This window comes from Hermetia illucens, chromosome 3 (assembly GCF_905115235.1).
Source record: "Hermetia illucens chromosome 3, iHerIll2.2.curated.20191125, whole genome shotgun sequence".
Lineage (NCBI taxonomy): Eukaryota > Metazoa > Arthropoda > Insecta > Diptera > Stratiomyidae > Hermetia > Hermetia illucens.
This window is the reverse complement of record NC_051851.1, coordinates 93,942,496-93,963,099: the sequence shown is the minus strand read 5'-3', so window position 1 is coordinate 93,963,099 and position 20,604 is coordinate 93,942,496. Positions and strand designations below refer to the sequence as shown.

At 41.3% G+C, this 20,604-nt stretch overlaps 1 protein-coding gene across 3 annotated transcripts in view; it reads right to left on the bottom strand.

Moving 5' to 3' along the window:
• Positions 1–20,604, bottom strand: part of LOC119652791 (octopamine receptor beta-1R-like) — a 291,369-nt gene that overhangs the window by 113,620 nt on the left and 157,145 nt on the right. For 2 of the 3 annotated variants that reach the window (XM_038057105.1, XM_038057107.1), the window contains exon 3: positions 2,912–3,674. In XM_038057105.1, coding sequence (XP_037913033.1) covers positions 2,912–3,261 — 350 coding nt within the window. In that variant the 5' untranslated portion in view covers positions 3,262–3,674. Of the gene's footprint in view, positions 1–2,911; positions 3,834–20,604 lie in introns of those variants that run through there. The other variant, XM_038057106.1, reaches the window with a different exon arrangement.

Here is a 20,604-nt window from a genome sequence, read left to right as displayed (position 1 = left end):
AACCGATTTTGATAAGGAGATTTATTCCACTATACTAAATGTTGCCTGATCTCTCTTGGTTACAGACCACGCGACAGGCCGACCAAGGAAATGCATCCAATGTCTTTAAAAACAAAATGATCGGTTTGAGTCACGATCCTCCGAGAAATGCTAGGGGCTCCACTTCAAAGCCCAGTGCTGTCGAGAAACGAGCAAGGGTTCTCGACGCATGGACGGCGTCTGAGCAATACAAATGCATATCTGTACGCTAAATATTGGTACCTTCACTGGAAAAACCGAGGAACACAAAAGGGCCCTTCCCCCCTAATATCAGCGCTCTACAAGAAACCCTGGCCTGGTGCGACATAGAATGCGAATGCGGTGAAAATGGTTATGGATTTCTCCATTTTGTTACCCCATAGACTCAATACGGTGTTGGCATTACCATTTCAGAATGAAATCGGGGAATGTAGCAGAAAGCAAAATATTCAAATTATCATCTGACCCGATTACTTTTCCCTACTATAATAATATTTTTGAAGGCATTCTTGACAAAAATATTGGCGAAATTGTTTAAATAACTGTGAATCAACCCGGCTTTGTCAAGAACTGTAGAACTTCTGACGCAAAACATGCTGCGCGGAAAACCCCGTGAGAAGCACCGCCCTCCTCTTTACGTGGGTTTTCTGGATCTGGAGAAAGCGTTTGACCGTGTACCACACGAACTCATTTGGAATGCTCTACGACAACAATTAGTGGCAGACAAACCCGTGCGATGGATCCAATTACTCAACCACGATTCGAAAAGCAGACATCGAAGTGTGGCGGGTGTATTAAAACCGCTTCGTATCTTTGTCGGTGTTCATCAAGGCGTCCTCTCATCACTCCTCTTAGTTTTTCATATGGACGCTGACATCCAACTTCCAGCGCCCTATACAGTGCTGCTTGCAGATGACATTTTCCTAGCACCTGATAACAAGAACGATCTCGAGCAACTTGTTCAAAAAAGGAATGGTCGCCTCAAGCAACACGGTCTTAGATTGAATCTGAATAAAACTGAACGTTTGTCGACCGATACCCATGGAGGAGGCACTATCACTGCTAGCGGCAGTGACCTACGCAGAACCGAGCGATTTGAATATCTCGGGTCAATACTATCAGCCAATGGAGAAATGCGCTACGAAATTGCTTCACGCATAACCGCATCCTGAATGTAGTGGCGTTCCACAATTGGTGCCCTTGTGATCGACGTATCAACGAACTTCTCAAGTCTAAAATTCACCGCAGTATCGTCTGTCCTGTCGTACCCTATAGCTCTGAGTGTTGGCCGAGTATAAAAGATAATGAACGACGTTTCGTGGAGACGAAGATGTTGCGTTGGGCTAGTGGCGAATGGTCACGTAATTTACGCTTACACTTGTCAAGATTGGTCTGAATATCGAAGTTGACGGTAAGCGATCGAAAGCCGGCCAAAGCCAGGCTTTTGACAGAAGAAAATATCGCAACTGATCACGACGACTCCCTGAAGAAACTTTCAATTAAGTATTATAATTAACTTTTTATCAGTCAGAATTTAATTTGCTAGGATCACGTTCAAGATAAAAAGATAGAATGCGAAATTGTCCTGTACTTTTTGAACAGTAATATTCATAATCGGCGAGAATTGGGAAGGCCGGCAGCCGACTCTGAGAGTCGTCACCTATCATCAAAATTGTTAAATTATTTATGTGCATGGTACCAGTTGCATTCTAGAATATTTTAATTAATTTGGGTTAAATTTAATTTGGCCTCTATCGTATCCTTTACTAGATTACAAAACTGGTGTTTACAGTCAGTTTACCGGAGTCGGGACATATGTTATAGCAGCAAAATACCGTCCTCGTAGAATTCATTCAAGAAGGGTTTCCCACCAAATTCTCAAAATGTTTTAAATGCTTCTTGTTGACTTTGTTTGAACAAATGATGGGGTCAGGCCTACATACTTTGAGAGCTAGCTTTATCTAGTGGCGTCCTTGTGATATTTCTAGATTTTGCGCTGCGATATGTTTTGTGAACGAGCTTTAATACACAATGTGATGCGTAAGCTCCCACTTGCAAGCGAAAGACTACATCCCGTGCTTTCATCAAATTGAATGAAAATAGAAAATAGAAATAGATTTCAAACAGACGAAAAGATAGACCGTGAACTGATTTTGTTTACGTAGAACCTTCTTTAACAGCTAGTGCACATGCAGAGTCCTTCCACATAAGTGTGTTGACAATTCAACAGATAGTCGCTTTGAAAAGCTGAGCAATTTAGGGGAACAAGTTCTGCACCGGGAAGGTATGTTCGCTTTAGAGGCGAACTTACTGCAGGTCTTGTTTATAGATCTCTCGTTTAGTATATATATACATATATAGCTTTACGTGACGAATTTTTAAATACATATATCAGCATTCCTATCATCTCTGAGTCAAACAAAGAATGTGAAACAGAGAACCCCACGTTGGGCGCTATTTCTTAATAATAAGGCGCTGCGGTTGTTAAAAGACTTCCCATGGTTAATTTTTGTCAGTCACAGGGAACACTTTGAGCTTCAGTGCCTTAAATGCTGGGATGGTTTACAATCGCGTCCAACCCTGGATTGGGTTCGTGCGTTTCGTTGTCGATCGCGCTGTCCCGGGTTTTGATTGAGTAGTCGAGTAATAAGTTTCGCAGTTCCAAGTATAAATCTAAATTTTTGGACGCTAATACCGACGGTCAGAGGCTAAAGATTTTCTACGAAAATGCGGACTGTCCTTTGTACAATTCTGATGCCTTTCAGCGACCAGGGGCTTAATTCATGATTAAAAATGTATATGTTTTGCGAAAATGGGGATGGGGATGGGTTTTTCTTTTGAACTCTCTGTAAACGTATACACAATTCTTGCAATAGAACGGTAAAGTACTCACCTCAGCTTACGATGTCGCATCACCGAAACAATTACTAGCATATTGCCAAAAATCGCTGCTAATATAATGAAGCTAATAACGAAACACTTTAATACTAAAACTACGGAAAGTGTTTCCGTCGCATCTAATAATTCATCCGTAGATATGCCATCTAAATTCACATCGTCCACAATATTGAGAATCGATTTGGTGGTCTGGTTTACAAGAAGCGTGTCCGAGTCCGAGTCGAGTGTTGCGGTGGTGGTAGTGGTTCCTATTAACTCTTCCTCTTCAGTGGACTGAAGCGTTACGTAGATTGCAGTAATATTGATTTCTATTGATTGTCGCTCATTATCACTTTCGAATTCCATGCTGCATTGTCCTTTTCCACGTACCCTTTATGATTCGATTATCATCTCACATCTTCCCCCAGAACAGTCCATTGAGTTGTAAAGGTGTATATGAAAGGTAAATTGAGTCCTTAAGTCCGGAGGCGAAGTGGTGTCCTTTTGAAGTGCTCAGTCATAACTTTGATTGTCGATTTAACGTGCGCCATGGTTCCGTGCCTGCTTTCAACATTTCCATTCGAATTTCGGTGAAATACGCATTTTTCGGAGATGAGTCCTGATAACGGGTATTTGAATGGAGTCCATCAAGGGGCGTCGAATCGTTGCTGTGTGTGAGAATGTTTGGATCGGATTCGGTTGGGTGGTCGCCTTCGAATAATCGTCTTTTAAGTCACTGGATATCAGCTCATGCGGGAACGTGGACAACTGCTGGTGACCTGTTGAATGGAGAAAACAATAAGGTTCAGACTGACTTTATAATATTTTACTTGCGGAGAAATGGAGTGTAAACAATGCAGCTGGCTCGTTTCCAAAGGAGGGTAGCGTTTTTGTGGGTGTGGGCATGACGAGAAGTAGCAGTTGCAAGGGGAGTGGAAAAGTGAAAGACAAACAGCTTGAATAAACAAACTGCTGATATCAAAAGGATATTCTTGGGTTGGAGAACTTGCTCCGTGAATGAAGGCAATTTTGAGTTTAGTGTTTACTCCTTTCCGTGCTTTTAATTGACAGTCTGTGTTTTTAAGTGACTGCAGCGGGTCTAGAGGACACCAAGAAGCCAGCATGTAGGCAAAAGTAGCATGTAGACAACGTTTTGAAGAAGAATATTTATCTTTCGAAATAGCTAAAGTTCTGATATTTTATGGAAATTTGCATAGAAGTGGATGTGGTTTTGAAAACCCACTCGCACTCTCATCGGATGCTATGAAATTGAAGTTTTGCCACTGTGGAATAGTCAGTGAGTGTATGTCGCTGTGTATATCCACTGTGCAAATAGAAGAACTTAATCTATTGGAAATATCTATCACAATATACATATGTATGTATGTTTCACCAAGCTATCAATCACTAACTATGTGGTCGTATCATTGTGGGCTACGTCTACAATCAGAAGCCATTTGTTTTCGGAAGTCCACAAATAAACTTAATCAACAAATCTTCAGACTTTAGATTTGTTGTTGTATATTCGTTTCCGATGAAAGTCAGCATAAGTTTATTCATGATAAAACGATAAATTTATTCATTGAATACAATAAAAGCTTAGCCTTGTTGTGTCCTTCTCAATACCACACCATAGTTGATTTTACTTTTATCTTACTTTGTGCAACACAATTTTAATGTGTTCGAGGATTATTTTCATCATCATCAACGGCGCAACAATTGGTATCCGGTCTAGGCCTGCCTTAATAAGGAACTGCAGACATCTCGGTTTTGCGCCGAGGTCCACCAATTCGATATCCCTAAAAGCTGTCTGGCGTAATGACCTACGCCATCGCTGTTCAAAAAAATTAATAATACTAAAACTCTATTTTTTTTAAAATTGAGTGAAAATTCCCTCAACTTCATTCTATGATAGAATGATGAAATTCTGCAAAAATATGTGATATAATATATGGTAAAGCTCGTCACTGCCAGGTTTGATGGAAATGACGATATTATTAACACAGTTACAACAGATCAAATTTACTGCAACCTAAGACTCAGAATACCAGGGTCACGCTAATGCGAATTTTCTCTCATCGAGCGGTGGATACTGACCAAGTGTCTAGGGACTTGAAATGGGAGGCCCGCGGCTTGGCACTGAAGGTACCTACCATTAAGAACTAGGTCCATAGTCTGACAGACAGACGGACCATTTTGTACAAATTGGATACGGTAATTAGTAAAATACATCAGTTTACAATGCAAACTCAATTTGGGTAGTATCCTACTTTGTTAAGATATTGTGTGAAATAAAACATTATTCAAATTGGTGTACTATTCTTTTCAGAAATAGCTACTCTAATTCATACGAAATTTGGTAGAAAATTGGAGACTCTCGTATGCAATGACTAACATCGGGGGATATAAAATGCTCTACTCACTGACTAGAGCCTTTTTGTACTACTTTAACGATAAAGGATGTGAGCTTCTTCGGCAATTGTTTTCAAGCAACAATAATTCAACAATAAACTTAGAAAACTACTTTGAGCGCGTTTTCCTTTCCAATAAATAAACCATAAATTGGAGAAATTATTTTCAGCGCGTTTTTTTCACGCAAAACATTGACAAAAATTGCAATAGGTACTTGATGACAACTTTTTTCAAAAATTTAAGTTACACATCTACTTCTATATAAGATATGCCATAAAATCATATATAACATGTAACATAAAGATTCAAAATGGATTCGTTTCTTAACAAAAAACAAATGTCATTCCGCGCCACCTAAAACCTCGATTTGTTCTTCCTATATGTAGTCCTCTTGACTAGCAGCTCCCAGGTATCAGAAAAGTTTTAGCTAGTCACATGATTTTCTAAGCAAAGATTTAAGTTTCTCGGGAAAACTTTGGGGAGTTGAAATGTATTTTAACAAACCAACAGAGATCGCACATTAACGCGGTTGATGTATTACGCATGCACTGTTTGTACCTGTAAGTATATTATCATCCATTTTATATTTTGACTAGTCGATCGATATAGTATATACCTCGGAAGAGACGAAGCTGAAACAAATTTTGGAAAACCTTTTGAGGACTATGCCCGTCCAAAGGTAAGTCCAAGCCATCAAATCTATAAACAGTCCATGAGAAATCCCCATCATTGAAGGCTCATTTGAGCATCGGTAATTTGGATTCCTTTGAATGAATGTCCGTGAACTCCGCTCGCTAAAATTCGTTGAGCGTATTCCTGGACCAATTTGTGAGATTCATCCGGACCATTTCTCTTCAGTTTTTACTTTCATGTATTAGCCTCACTATTCTTTAGTGACGGCGACGTTTTGCGGTTTGATTGTATTCAAAATCTATTCCTCTAAAAAAATCAAAACACTTTCCATTGCTATCATTTATGATCATAGCTTGTCTGATTGTCCCCTTACACAAGAAGAATGAGTTTACACTGGTTAGTTTTCAACCACCGCTAGAGCAATCGAGGAAAACTGCACTTAAACTAAGGAAATTTTACTCATAATTCATCAAAACTGTTCACTCCACACCCACTCGATTGTCAACCCTTAAAAAGATTGACAGCTTTATTATGTCGAGTTTTCAGAGTGTCTGTTTTTATCTTTCACTACTAATTAATTGAGACCCATTCTTATTCATACTTTATAATTCTTTAACATGTAATATTCTTCAATATGCTTCCGTATTAAGCAAGCTGACCTTGCCACGATGATGGTTGCATTTAATTGCGCCAGTGCAAAGGGGGTCTACAAAATTTTTCTACTTAAAAAGTAATATGGTTGCTATTTATCCCTTGGTGGAGTATAGCCCGTCAACTACATATACGTGCAATCGCTCGTGATTATCCAAAATACGCTTCAGCTCCCCCAATGACTTTCCGGGACGCTCGCACTCCTCTTGACTATTCTGTGCCAAGTGCCCTTGGGGCGACCCATTCGCTGGTCATCTTAGGAGAGTTGATTCCACTGCATAGCGTAGCCTGCAATACAATTGTCGCCCCTCCTTAAAGTATGACCTATCCATTACTACTTCCGTCACATTGCTTACGAGTGGCAGGCCTGTGCGACGACTAAGTACTTCGTTTCAAATAGTGTCAGGCTAGGGCACTTCGATGATACAACGCAAACAGGTATTAACGGATGCTTGGACCTTTTGGAGCATATAGCAACACACAAAGAACACTAACACAGAATAGTCTCAACTGGTTGGTTGGTGCTGAGATAACTGCATCTCCAGATTGTAGACAGCCAAAGCGAATCTAGCGCTTTTTTAGCGTCGCGCGACATCCAGTTTGGTGCCACGATCGGCAGAAACCACCGTTCCTGATTGTAGGCGTTTTCGATGGTTTGTTAATTGATGCAGATAGGAAGAGTGCGATGACCCGTCAGATTGAGAACCTTGGTTTTGTTGGTGTTTATCTTCAGTCCAACTCTACTTTCATATTTTTCCAAATCCAGAATCATTTCGCCATGGTCCATGACCTGGCGAGAAAGTAAACAGATGTCATCCGCGTAGTCTAGGTGTATGAGGAAAGATGTCACGGTCCATTGAATTTCTTCACGCCCTCCGCATAAGGCAGCATGAAAAACCTCACCGATAACCAGACGAAATAATATTGATGGCAGGACATAACCCTGGCGGACTCCGCTTTGGACATCAAAATATTCCGAGACTTTACCTTGATAATAGGTTTTATTTTCTCCAGAATATCCCTCCTGCGTAGAGCACTTCAGACGCACTCCTGTTCACACCATCGAAAGCTTCCACGAAATCAACAAAGAGCAGGGGTAGCGAAGATCTAAACTCTGCGGACTGTTCCAAAATGATCCGTAGGGTGTTAATGTTGTCAATGCAGAATGATCCGGAACGGGAACCAGCCTATTTTCTGTCGATCAAACTTTCGAAATGTTCTTTGATGCATTTTGGTATTATTTTAGCTATTATCTTTTCAACGTCAGGTCCCTTTTTTTGGGATCTTGACGACCATCCCCTTCTTCCACTCTTTTGGAAAAGTCTTGGAATGTCAAGATTGCCGTATGAGTGGAAGTGGCAGATGAGCAGAAACTGCAGGGGCAGTGATAAACAATTCCGTGAGGAGACCTCTAGGCTCAGTGGCGTTGAATGCATTGATGGCCGAAATGATTTCTATCTTGCTTGGTCCATATTCGCATGTTACGGTGACAATTCATTTCATCCCGAAGAGGAGGAAATTCACCGGTTATGATTCGGTTAAGAACAGCAGTGGACAGCTCTTTAGATTTTTGGCTTGGCTTCATCCCAGTCACTCACAAGAAGAAAGTTATTGACATGTCTTAACATTTTACATATGTATGCACAGTTAATAATTAGAGTCTTCTCCATTTCTTGCAGAATTAATAAACAAAAGAATCGTAAAAATATGGGTGAGATCAACGGATTTATTTACCAAAGGCTTCTTTTGTCGGTTCACAACGCAATACACCCATTATCACAAAAACTATTTTCCTTTAAGCACTACTAGCACGAACAAACTCTTCTCTTATCCAATTGGGGCTAAATGAGAATTTTCCATTCCAAATGTTCATCCAATGGTCCCACAATTCACCGTCTTTCGTGACTTCTCCTACACAGTTGTATGCAGCTCCTAAAATCCTTTTGCTAGAAATACCACGAACACGCATTGATCACAACGGGTTTCTTTGCGTCGCAGTAATCAGCTTTGCACTCTTTGCACATGAAGTCCATATAGTTGTGATTAGTGATAGCAATACCCCAACAACAACAGCAAACGAACTGAATTATTTATTTGAGTAAATTGAGGATTCCTGAATTGGAAAATATTTCTCATATTTAGCATTTTGGAGCACTTTGGCTGCAGTAATGAAATTAAAGAAGGTTCTCATTTTCTGGGTAGAAAAAACACTGAAGAAGGGAACAGTTTATTTCTGAAATATGATGTTTGTTTAAAATACCTTTTACAGTCCAAAAAGAAAAAATCATATTCAATTCCTTTAGTTGGCTAAGGTTGTTAGAATGACATTTCAAAAGTAAATATTGCAGATGACAATTTGCCCACGTTTTGATTGGGAGGTATTAAGTATGAGTATGAGTTTGGGTTGAACCGAATCAGAAAAGTTCCATACTGCAGGAAGAGAAGTTGTGGGCAGTGAAACAAGTATTCCTTCCGCTTATCTCGGTTATTCTCTTCAAGTTGTCGGGAGGGGAAAAAACTTTACCATCCGTTAAACCCATTAATCCTTAGTAATTATTTATGCACTTTTCATATCAGCTATGGGAGTCCGGATACCTGAACGGTTAGACCACAAGGCTGTTGTACCGAAGGTTGCGGTTCAAATATCACTGGTGGCAGTGGCAGTTGACGTCGGATACCAGTCGACGCAGCTGGGAATGAGTACCTGAGTCAAATCAGGGTAATAATCTTGGGCGAGCGCAATGCTGACCACATTGCTTCCTACAGTGTGACTGTAGTGTACCGTTACGGTCTTGAATGAAGTGATCTTACACACTTCAAGGCCCTCAAGGATTGTTGCCCCAACGATTATTATTATTATGTTATTACGGCTGTTATTAATAACTGGGTGGCCATATATTGAACATGTGGATTATCTCTAACCATCGTGTGGTCAGCTGTTTGCAGATAAGAACCCACAGGTACTTTGCGCGAGTAACCGGTAACAGCTGACACGACGCGATTCGATGCCCTGCATTATGCATTGCTAAATTATGCTTGATATTAAATTCGTGGAGAGACTCAAGCCTTCTGCAGCTGCTTGTTGGCTTTCCCACGCGATGTGATCTGCATTAGCATCCACAGAAAGATAATCTTGAGGGCACATAGCAGATTGTCAATTTCTCTACCTTGACCTATGACCGAAAACAAAATTGCAAATCTGCTCTAGACGACTCGTTACTGAATAGAGCAAAAACTAAACAAGTCGGGAAACCGGAAGCTTCACGCTTCAGGTATAAACGGTTTTATGTTTTCCTATATGAGGAGCATAAAGTAGTTCTCCATTGGCTTAAAGCATTAACCCGAGATATTTAATCGCTCAGTTCTCGGCAGGTTACCGCCATTCCTAGAACTGAGCGATTTAAATATCTCAAGGGGCAGATTACTGCCATTGCCAGAACTCAGCGATTTAAATATCTCGAGTCAATGCTATCAGCCAATGGAGAACTGCGCAATGAAATTTTTTCACGCACGAACGCAACCTGGATGAAGTGGCATTCCCTAACTGTCATCAGCGCACGTCCCAAATCTAAAATTTACTGCAATGTCGTTGCTCCCTATAATTCTCAGTGTTGGCCGACTATAAAGGACAATGAACGGCGTCTTGCGGTAATGGGGACGAAGATGTTACATTGCACTTGTGCCGTGACACGTTTTGATCACGTCTGAAATGAGAATATCCGCGATCGATATGGGTTTGCACCGATCGTGGAAAAACTGCGAGAGAGGCGTTTTCGATTGTGTGGTCACGTAATTCACGCTAACGAGAATTCAACAACCAGTATTGGTCAGAACATCGAAGTCAATGGTAAGCAACCAAAAAGCCGGCCAAAACAATGGTTGCTTGATACACCGGATGGGGATTTGAAGGTCTCGCGATTACATCCTGATCAGGCATTTGATAAAATAAAATGACGAAACCAATCACGACGAGCCGACCCCGCTTGTCAACTGAAGAAAAAGAAGAAGCTGTGAGGAGCGATGAGCCTGAGTTCCGTGTCATATAGTTAAAAATTCGATTGGCATCTATTTTTTAGAAAGTAATTTGATGGATCATTTGATGGAAAGCACTGTATTGATAATAGTCAACCTCATACGCTTTACACTCTGAGTTTAATATTACTAGCAAATGCCAAGAATTTAACCAACATCAAATACAAACAAGCCAGGAAACCGGAAACTGGGCGCTTCAGGTATGAACGGTTTTGTTTGCTTCTTCTGTGAGTATATTTGAGTGTAGAACTATCCCATTTGAACGTGGCACGTTATGTATATGCATTGAGCATGTCTGATCACCCACTTTAGTGTGATATTGATATTTAGTTCCAGTAAATTTACAGGGGAGAGTCAACTTTGAGCTACTGTAACTTTGTTAGTAATACTATAATTTTGATCAAACCTGGGGATAATATGTTTCATATTATACAGGGTGCGGCAGCATAACTTCCTTTTTTCAAAACTCGGTAAAAACTGTTGTATGCATCGGAAAATATTTATTTATTTTTTATAATGTAGGTACATGTCTAAAGTTTTTATTTACATTGTTTTGAAGATCAAATCTGTTAGGTGACGTCGCCCATTCCCCATACATTGCGTAAACCGATTTCTGGCGTTTGTCATGACTCTTGTTAGCATAGCAGGTGTTATGTTGGCAATTTCTTCTTGGATGTTGGTCTTCAAATCTTGTAGGGTTCTTGGACGGTTCACATAAACACGGGATTTCAAAAAACCCCATAGAAAAAAATCACAAGGGGACAGATCGGGAGAGCGTGCCGGCCATTCCAAATCGCCTCTAATTGAGATAAGGCGCTCTGGAAAGTGTTTCCTCAAAACAGCCATCGATGCTCTTCAAGTGTGTGCTGTTGCACCGTCTTATTGGAACCAAGTGTCCCCCAAATCCAAATTTTCTAGCCGTGGGAAAAAAAATTCTGTAACATGTTTACATACCGGTCCGAATTCACTGTCACTGTAACCACATTTTCCTCAAAAAACCAAGGAACAATAATTTCAGCTGAGGAAATTGCACACCACACTGTGACTTTGGGTGAATGCAAAGGCTTTTGATGCAATTCTCGAGGGTTGGTGTCAGCTCAGAAGCGCATGTTTTGTTTGTTAACCGACCCACACAAATGAAAATGGGCTTCATCGCTAAAAAAACAATAGCACACTCGGGAATGACATCAAGAAGAAGCTCACACGCGTACATCCGAGAATTGAAGTCACATTCTGAAAGTTCCTGCACTATCGCCATCTTATAGGGATGAAAATGAAGATCATCACGAAGAATTCTTCTCATAGAACGATCGGATAGTCCAAGGGCAGATGCGTGTTTGCGCACAGAACGCCGTGGCGATCGCAACATTGACACTCTCACTGCTTCAATGTTCTCAGGTGATCTAACGGGCCGAGGGACTCTAGTTCTTCCTTTTGTCGCACTTGCAGTTTGTCTGAATGTAGTGACCCATGTAACAATTGATTTGCGGTCTGGGACGGGAGTCAACGGGGCTAAATTAAAGCGATTCCGAAATTCCGAACATCCGCTTTAAGTAAAAGTAAGTAAACCTCAACGGCAAAGGCACGCTCCTCACTATTCCAACGCATGATGGCGACTGAATCGTGTCGGGACAAAACTTTACAGTATCCCCTCTTGAACGAGACCACTAGCGCTCCGCTATGACATCAACTAACTGAGTGGCGCGGATTTTAAAAAAGGAAGTTATGCTGCCGCACCCTGTATTTTATACTACTACCACCTTTTATAACTCTGGGATAAACTTAAGGGGGGTTTTACTCAATTTCCCCAAAAATATGGTAATATACTATTATTAACTTAATTTGAATAGACATCGATATGGAAAGTATTTTGAGGCCTGGGCACCATACGGAGGCAGCTTCATGAATTTTTTCAGATTTTTCGGTTTGGTAGTTTCTGAGAATAGTTCCGTTAAAAAAATCATCGCTTTCCATCCTTCCCACTCCCCGCCCTTTTAACAAATCTCAACACTAAGACCGGTTTCGAAAAGTACTAATTGAAACCTTTCATTTGATACCCAACATGACTACATTCGGTAAAAAAAATTTTTACACCTCTCGTTTACATGTATCCACAGTTCCCAACTTCTCACTAAATTTCGTGTCAATTGGTATAGCCGTTTCTGAGAAAAGTGCTTGTGACAGATAGACAGACAGACAGATCGACAGACAGGTAGAATAGGAGACAATAAAGCGCCGGGCCTGGACGGACACGGTGGGGGAAATGTTAGAGCGGGTAATCTATAATAGATTACTCCCGGTTGTTGAGTGCCAAGGCGGCCTTTCAAATCGGCAGTGTGGATTCCGAAAAGCCAGATCAACCATTGATGCCATCAAATTGGTTACTGGCTTGGCCGAAGATGCAATTCACGGAAAGGGTAGTACCAGCAAATATTGCGTTGTAGTAACCCTGGTTGTGAAAAATGCATTCAATTCGGCTAATTGGAATCTAATATGGAAATCTTTAGCGAAGGCTGCTGTACCCGCTTATCTCGCTGCTATCGTCGATAGTTATTTAACTGAAAGGAGGCTCTGGTATGACACCGATGGTGGATCCCAGGAGTACGTTGTTTCCGCGGGTGCCCCTCAGGGCTCCGTGTTGGGCGCACTACTATGGAACATCATGTACAACGATGTACTTAATCTTCCCTTTCCGGAGGAAGCCACAGTGGTGGGTTACGCTGACGACATAGCATTGGTTATTGTCGCAAAGCATCTCGAAGATGCTGAGTTATACTCAAGCGAGGCAATCAGTGCTGTCAAATGCTGGTTAGAGAGCTCTGGTCTGACGCTTCCGGAGGAAAAAACAGAAGTGGTCCTCATTACGAAGCGCCGGAAGAGAAATTACGCCTGTGTTAGAATCGGGAATCATATTACATCCAAGCCGACCATCAAATACTTGGGGGTGATGATAGGCAGGAAGCTCAGCTATAAGCAACACGTACAGTATGTTTGTGATAAATCATCGATTGTCAGTATGGCCCTCGCGAGGATGATGCCAAACGTGGGAGGGCCACGGCATACCTCTCGATGCTGAGTTATACTCAAGCGAGGCAATCAGTGCTGTCAAATGCTGGTTAGAGAGCTCTGGTCTGACGCTTCCGGAGGAAAAAACAGAAGTGGTCCTCATTACGAAGCGCCGGAAGAGAAATTACGTCTGTGTTAGAATCGGGAATCATATTACATCCAAGCCGACCATCAAATACTTGGGGGTGATGATAGGCAGGAAGCTCAGCTATAAGCAACACGTACACTATGTTTGTGATAAATCATCGATTGTCAGTATGGCCCTCGCGAGGATGATGCCAAACGTGGGAGGGCCACGGCATACCTCTCGATTGCTTATAGCCTGGGTAGTGACCTCAATCATGCTCTATGCGACCCCAGTTTGGAGCGAGGCGTTGCGGATATCAGTTAACACTAACAAACTGAATGCAGTCTACAGGAGGATGGCTCTGAGGGTATGCTCTGCCTTCAGGACTGTCTCAGATGATGTAGCATTCGTCATCTCTGGAATGATGCCGATTGACATCTTGGCAGATGAGATGGCGAATATATACCATGCGAAGCCAATCTCTCTCTTATTGCAGACTAAGAACGCTGAGAGGGAGAGATCCATAAATAGATGGCAAGAGCGGTGGGAACGCTCGGGAAAGGGTCGGTGGACTCACAGGCTCATTCCTGCCATCAAGGAGTGGCTGGAGAGACGACACGGTGAGATTAACTATAATCTCACCCAGTTTCTCACGGGACATGGAGGATATCTCTAATACCTTCACAGGTTTAAATTGGAGACCACACCCGACGGTCTAAATTGTGGTGGAGTCCCAGAGGACCCAGAGCATGTATTTTTCCACTGTCGGCGATTTGTGGAAGAAAGGAGGAATCTAGAGGAGACTCTAGTAGAGGTGCTGGTACCAGAAAATCTGGTGCCGAAAATGTTAGCACATCAAAAGAATTGGGATGCGGTCAACTCCATGATTGCATCTATTCAGGATAAACTGCGAAAGGCAGAGGAAAGGAGAAAAGCGAGAAAAGCGTGCGTGCGCCGCGTATAGAAGAAATGGGATTAAGCTAGAGTGAGCTGACTCCGCTGATGTAATACCTTATGGTGGTTCCGCGGGGCAGGGAGGGAGTCGGGGGTGGTTTTAGTGGGTAAAAATCCCACACGCTGGTGTGTCCAAACCAGTGTCTTTTGAAGATTTTCACCTCCTCAAAAAAAAAAAAAAAGATAGACAGGCAGACAGACGGACAGACAGACATTGAACCGATTTTAATAAGGTTTTGTTTTGCAAACAAAACCTTAAAAAGGGCTAGGGAGAATTAGATTCTTCTTGAGGGGAATTTTAATATTTCACTCGAATGCCAATTATTCTGGTTAATTATGATGTCAGCATCTTATTTATATGGCTTAGGATGCTGTTAATTAGCACGAAATTGATAAGTTTGAACTTCTATAACTTTGACACTAATAGTTGCATTTTCATGGGATGTGTATGCACGAGACTGTCCTCTATGCCGGTGCAAAATTTAGTATACCTAGGATGAACTTAAGGGGAGTTTCTTAGTCAATTTCTAAAAGTTGATAATATACTATTAGTAAATTTATTTGAGCAGATACCGGAATGGGACATCTCTCGAAGATTACATTTCACATAAGTGTTTTACACAAAACCTTAAAAAGGGCTGCAGATAAATAGATTCTTCATAAATGCAACTTTAATATTTCACGCGTCAATTATTCCGGGTAATTATGACGTCAGCATCTGATTTGCATGGCTTTGGAAGCAGTGAATTCACGCGAAATTGCTAAGTTTGAACTGCTATAACTTTGGCGTTAAATGCCAGATTTCAACGAAATTTAGCATGTATAAACGAAATATTGTCCTCGATGCTGATACAAAATTCGGATGTCCTGGGATCAATTTAAGGGGGGTTTTCAGTAACTTTCTAAAAAGTAGTAATATGCAATTAATAAGTTTGTTTGAGCGGATATCGGGGTGGGACATATTTTGAGGCCTAGATTTCATCTAGGCGCACCACCCTGATTTTTCGGATTTTTAGGTTGGTTGGTTTCCGAAAATGAGTCCTGTCTCACTTCAAGTGCGTACATTTTGACTCCTTACTCACGGACCTTGCAATTCACGCCAAAACTAATGTCAGTCCCGGAAAGTACAAATCCAGACCTTTCATTTGATACCCTACACGACTATATCCGGCAAAAAAAATGTTTGAATCTCCCCTTTTCATGTATGGGGAGCCCCTCTTTAAACTCCTCCTAAAATTATGCCACTCGCTATATGCGTGGGATTTCATAGTTCCCATCTGTCCACTGAATTTCGTTCGGATTGGTTTAGCCATCTTGGAGAAAAATGCGTGTGACAAACAAGCAGACAGACATACATTGAATGGATTTTAATAAGGTTTTGTTTTACACAAAACCTTAAAAAGCAGAAGACTCTTAGTGGTATTTCGCTCAATTTTTTATTCCCCTCATGCTCTTGGGATCTACAATTAGGTTCAGTTCGGTATTTCTGATTCGATCCTCTTTTTCAGGCGAGATTCTTCCTCACTCACTTTCAGGATTTTTTTTGGATTCACTGGTAAAGTCATATCGGAGACAAAACACATTGCCAATATTGGTTGCGACCGTTATGAGTTTTTGCGTGTTTAGAAAGGGGGGAATTCCCTCCTTTTCCTGCATACCTCTTTCACCCCCTCCTCCTCCAGGGCTGGGCTTGGTGACTAGAATTTTACCATGTTACTACTTTACTCCCATTTAAAGTGCCAAAAATGTTCCCCACAAGTTTCCAACGGGGCTAGAAAGGAAGCACCATCCTCCTCCTCCTACAAACTTCTCTACTTCCTGAGGTATGGCTGAAGTTTAGAACTTTACCATGATAATATAAGAAAACTTCACTTTGAGTCGCCATAACTTTTAATCGTTAGGGGCAAGTGATCGCCCCGAGTTTTTATCGGAGCCTAAGTGGGGGGACCTCCTCTTCTCCCTGCCACCTCCAGGGATGGGATTAAATGATATTAGATTTTCGTCCGCTATTGTAGTTGAGTCTAAAGTTAATAGACAAGGAGTGTATATATATTTTGGGAGCGACATATCCCTCCTTCAGTACTAAGTAGTAGTTTGGAGAAAGCTACTCCTTGTCTATTAATGGGATTAAAAATTTAACCTTTACATCTGGTTCCTTATCATTAGATGTGAGTAACCTGATGACCTCTAATGACCCGAGTATAAATCTGTTCATCTCACTCATGGCATCGTTAATAGATTAAAGACCAACACTAATTCTCATCGTTGTAGCATCAGAGGAAGTCAATGATACACCTTTTCCTGAATTTCTTAAGAATTTTATAGTATTAATCATTCATTCATTCAACTTTAGAGTTCCTTTGAGATCCCCGTCTTCTCTGCGTCCCTTTATTTGACTCAATTTCATCCAAATTTTCTAAGAATTGGTAAAACATAATAAATCTGATAAGCAGTCAAGCCAGGTCGTAGCGAATTGCCAGGTGCTCAAGGCCACAATGCTACCAAGGAATTCAGCAGAGAAACTTTCTTATCTCCTTATCCAATCCGCAGAGGGTAGTCTACGATATGATGAAACTGTTATTCGAATATTATGCGTGTTTGATGCTGGGAATGATATTTCATTCTCACACTTGATATATGTCTCTATGCTTATGCGGTTATATTTCGCAAGCAAAGTCAAGGAGCTACGTGAGAAAGTATCATATATTCGTCCTTCAGCAGAAGCCAAAATCAATACATGGGTATATGTGAATCAAACACTTGATTAGATATTTTCCCATTGACGGCAAACATATGCGTTAGAGATCGAATGAAATCACATTTTCAGTTGAAGGGCGTTCATGTACGCACGCATAACATACACGTAGACAACGTTTATTGAGTGATTATTCGGAATAATTATCCTCAAAAGACTTTCTCCCTGGGTTTGAAGAATGATTTTTGATACTTACTCCCCATGAATCTGAATGGAAGAAGCAGGTTACCTCCAATCAGCCCAATGATAAGCCAATTGGTCTCGGTAGTGTGGGGGTTGATTTTTCAGAAAAATGTATCGTCTATTGCCTCGACTACATTTTACTGCCCACATTTCTTTGGGTGGAGCTTCATTGCCATTGCAGCAAGTAAAGTCTGGCCCGAGCAATTAAATGTGTCGATGCTTAGGAGAGAGTGATTGAAACGGCATTGCTCTGATTTGCCTCCCACAAGATTCCCAGGAAAGCCCAGGGAAAGCGAGAGTGAATCATTACTCAAGTGCAACGAAGCATTATTCGCCAAACACTTGTTCTACATCCAGCATTCGGAATAATCAGCAGCGTATCGCTAACATCAGCAGGAGCGTGTTTTCCTCCTTTCTCATGTGGGACAGAAATAATGTTGCTCGACGAATATTCGATTTGCTCTCGCACCTTCTATTACAAAAATTTGAATTGGAAATTGTCATTTTAGATGTAAATGCGTAAGTGTTTACATTGAGTACGCTACAGGCAGGACAAAGCCATAGTAACGGGGGTGGCGCCCGCTGGGGTGGTTCAAATCAACATCATTATCCGCATTTTATCCTTAAGTGGTTTCACGTCCTATTGTTGGGATGCTAAAATTATGGTTCTTCGAAGGAGGCGATAACACAAATTGGAGAAGCTCTCAATCTGAGAAATTGTTTTAAAGTTTTTTTATACGTTACGTGGAGCATTTGCATAAATTTAATGAAGCCATCTATGTATGAACCCCGCGTTGATTTGAATTTTTATTTCTATATAGAATGGCATTATTCAGGTGAACAAGACCCCACGTTTCCTCTCTTTGCGGAGGATTTCCTCTAATATCGTGCAAATATACAAAATCAGCAATTTTAAATGGAATTTGGGGCAAAGCGTTTAACATTAATTGGAAATGCTGCAGGATTTTGGATAGAGTAATTTGAAATAGAGGCTGGAACGAATTGGTCATACTTGGCTGGGGATAGTTACTTGCCCAATTTGGTTGATTGCTGTTTGGGAACAGAACAATACACAAAGTGAATGGCGGTTATTTGGCCGATGGGGATGAAGAGGATTTGTTTATTTTGAAAATTTGCTCAATAATTTGCAACGAAAATTTTCCATAGCCTGTTTGCTTTCGGAGTTCAGGATTGAATGAAATCTAATTCCCCATTCTCGGTTTGATAGCTTATCAGCTCCAAATATGAATAAGTCAATCAATTTAATGATATGTTGCCAAATCGACAGGCAGATAGATAAATGGATGAGTTCGTTTATGAAATAATCTATCAAAGCAGTGGGAGTTTAAGTGTGTCAAAGAAGTTAGACGAGACTCCATCTGATTCACGTTTGAAGAAAATAGGTTTACTTTTGGAAATTAATTTTCCATTCTGACACAAATACTTCGGTGCCAAAATAGCTAAATACTATTACTATGCCACATCAGTAAGGTGGGGAAACTGAGTTAAGCTTGTTTTTGTTAATGGCTAAAATGACCAACCGTGCACATACTTGTCTCTATTTTAGCCAGGTTTCGCAATGTGGCATCAAAAGGTGGTGGAGTCCCAGGTCGGGAACATGGACTGATATCCACGATGGAACACAAGACCTTGGAAACGGCTGCTATACCAACACCAACAGTTTTATTACCAAACCTTATCTCCACCTCGATGTGGGGATCACAGGTAGAGCTTCCTTAACGAAAAGCTACCGACAAACATGGATGGAAGGGAGTTTCCCGCGCTTAAGACCGGGCAAATTGTACCAACTGGTCCTCCAGGTTGGGGGTTGGGTAGGACTGGCAACCCTGCAACCCCCCAACCCACAACGACGAATTCGACAATGAGAACGGGGAAAGGATTTGCGCATTTTCTTATCGAACGCACGTGTTTTGTAGCGAAGTGTCCCAATATAAGGCTTATGTCGTAGGGTTACAAGAGATGCGTTGGACAGAGCCGTTTCCTGCAAAAGACCCATAATGCCACAGGTTATAGCTGCCTCCAGTAAACTATGACAGTAGGCTTTATAGTCAAGCAAAATAATGAAACCTGTCGCTTTTCGTTTTGAAAACGCAAACGAACGGCTATGCGGGACAAATTTCAAAATATGCGCCCCATTCACGAAGCAGTAGAACGAACCTCGAAGCCTACCTCAGGTGTGACATCAAAATCATATTTGGAGATTTTAACAGAAATGTAGGGACGGAACTCGTATTTTGCGATACGATGGCTCTCATAGCTCACATAAGAATAATAATGATCACGGACTGTGGATTATTCAGTTAGTAGTGTCACACGGAATGGTTTTAAAGTAGAGCGGTCCACAAACGTTGGCTTCTCTTCAAGTAAACTGACCACGTGTTAATCTAACGCTGCCACCTCTCAGTTTTTATGTATGACAAAACAGACAGGGAGGCCAATATTGACTCAGCCACTATCTCGTTGTCATGGTGGTCTCGGTTCGAATAGTAACACCACATTGATAACCCTCTGACAATTAGTTGACAGTGAGCACTGGAGTCACATACAACAAAGTCCTCCGTAACACGTTGAAGAGTAAAATGGGTCCGGAATAATCGCAGCTAACAGAGGCTCTCTCAAAGAATGCGAACAGGTGAAGATACCTATCACAAACTCCATCGAACGGGGAAGCAACTTTACAGACAGAAAAAGGAAACTTAGAGAAACAACAGGTCTTTGAACTCGAAAAGTACAAAGAGCAACCATTTCAGGCGTGGAAATTTGACCAACAAGTTAGTAGGTAGGGTCGAATCTAAATAGAGAGGGAAATCAAATTTCTGACCGGATGGGCATATTACAGCGGTGGGTTTAGTGTTTTGATGAATTGGTCAATAACCAGGAAATCGGCGTGTTGGAAAATGGAGGCGATCCTCCACATCAAGCGGTTTATCAACGT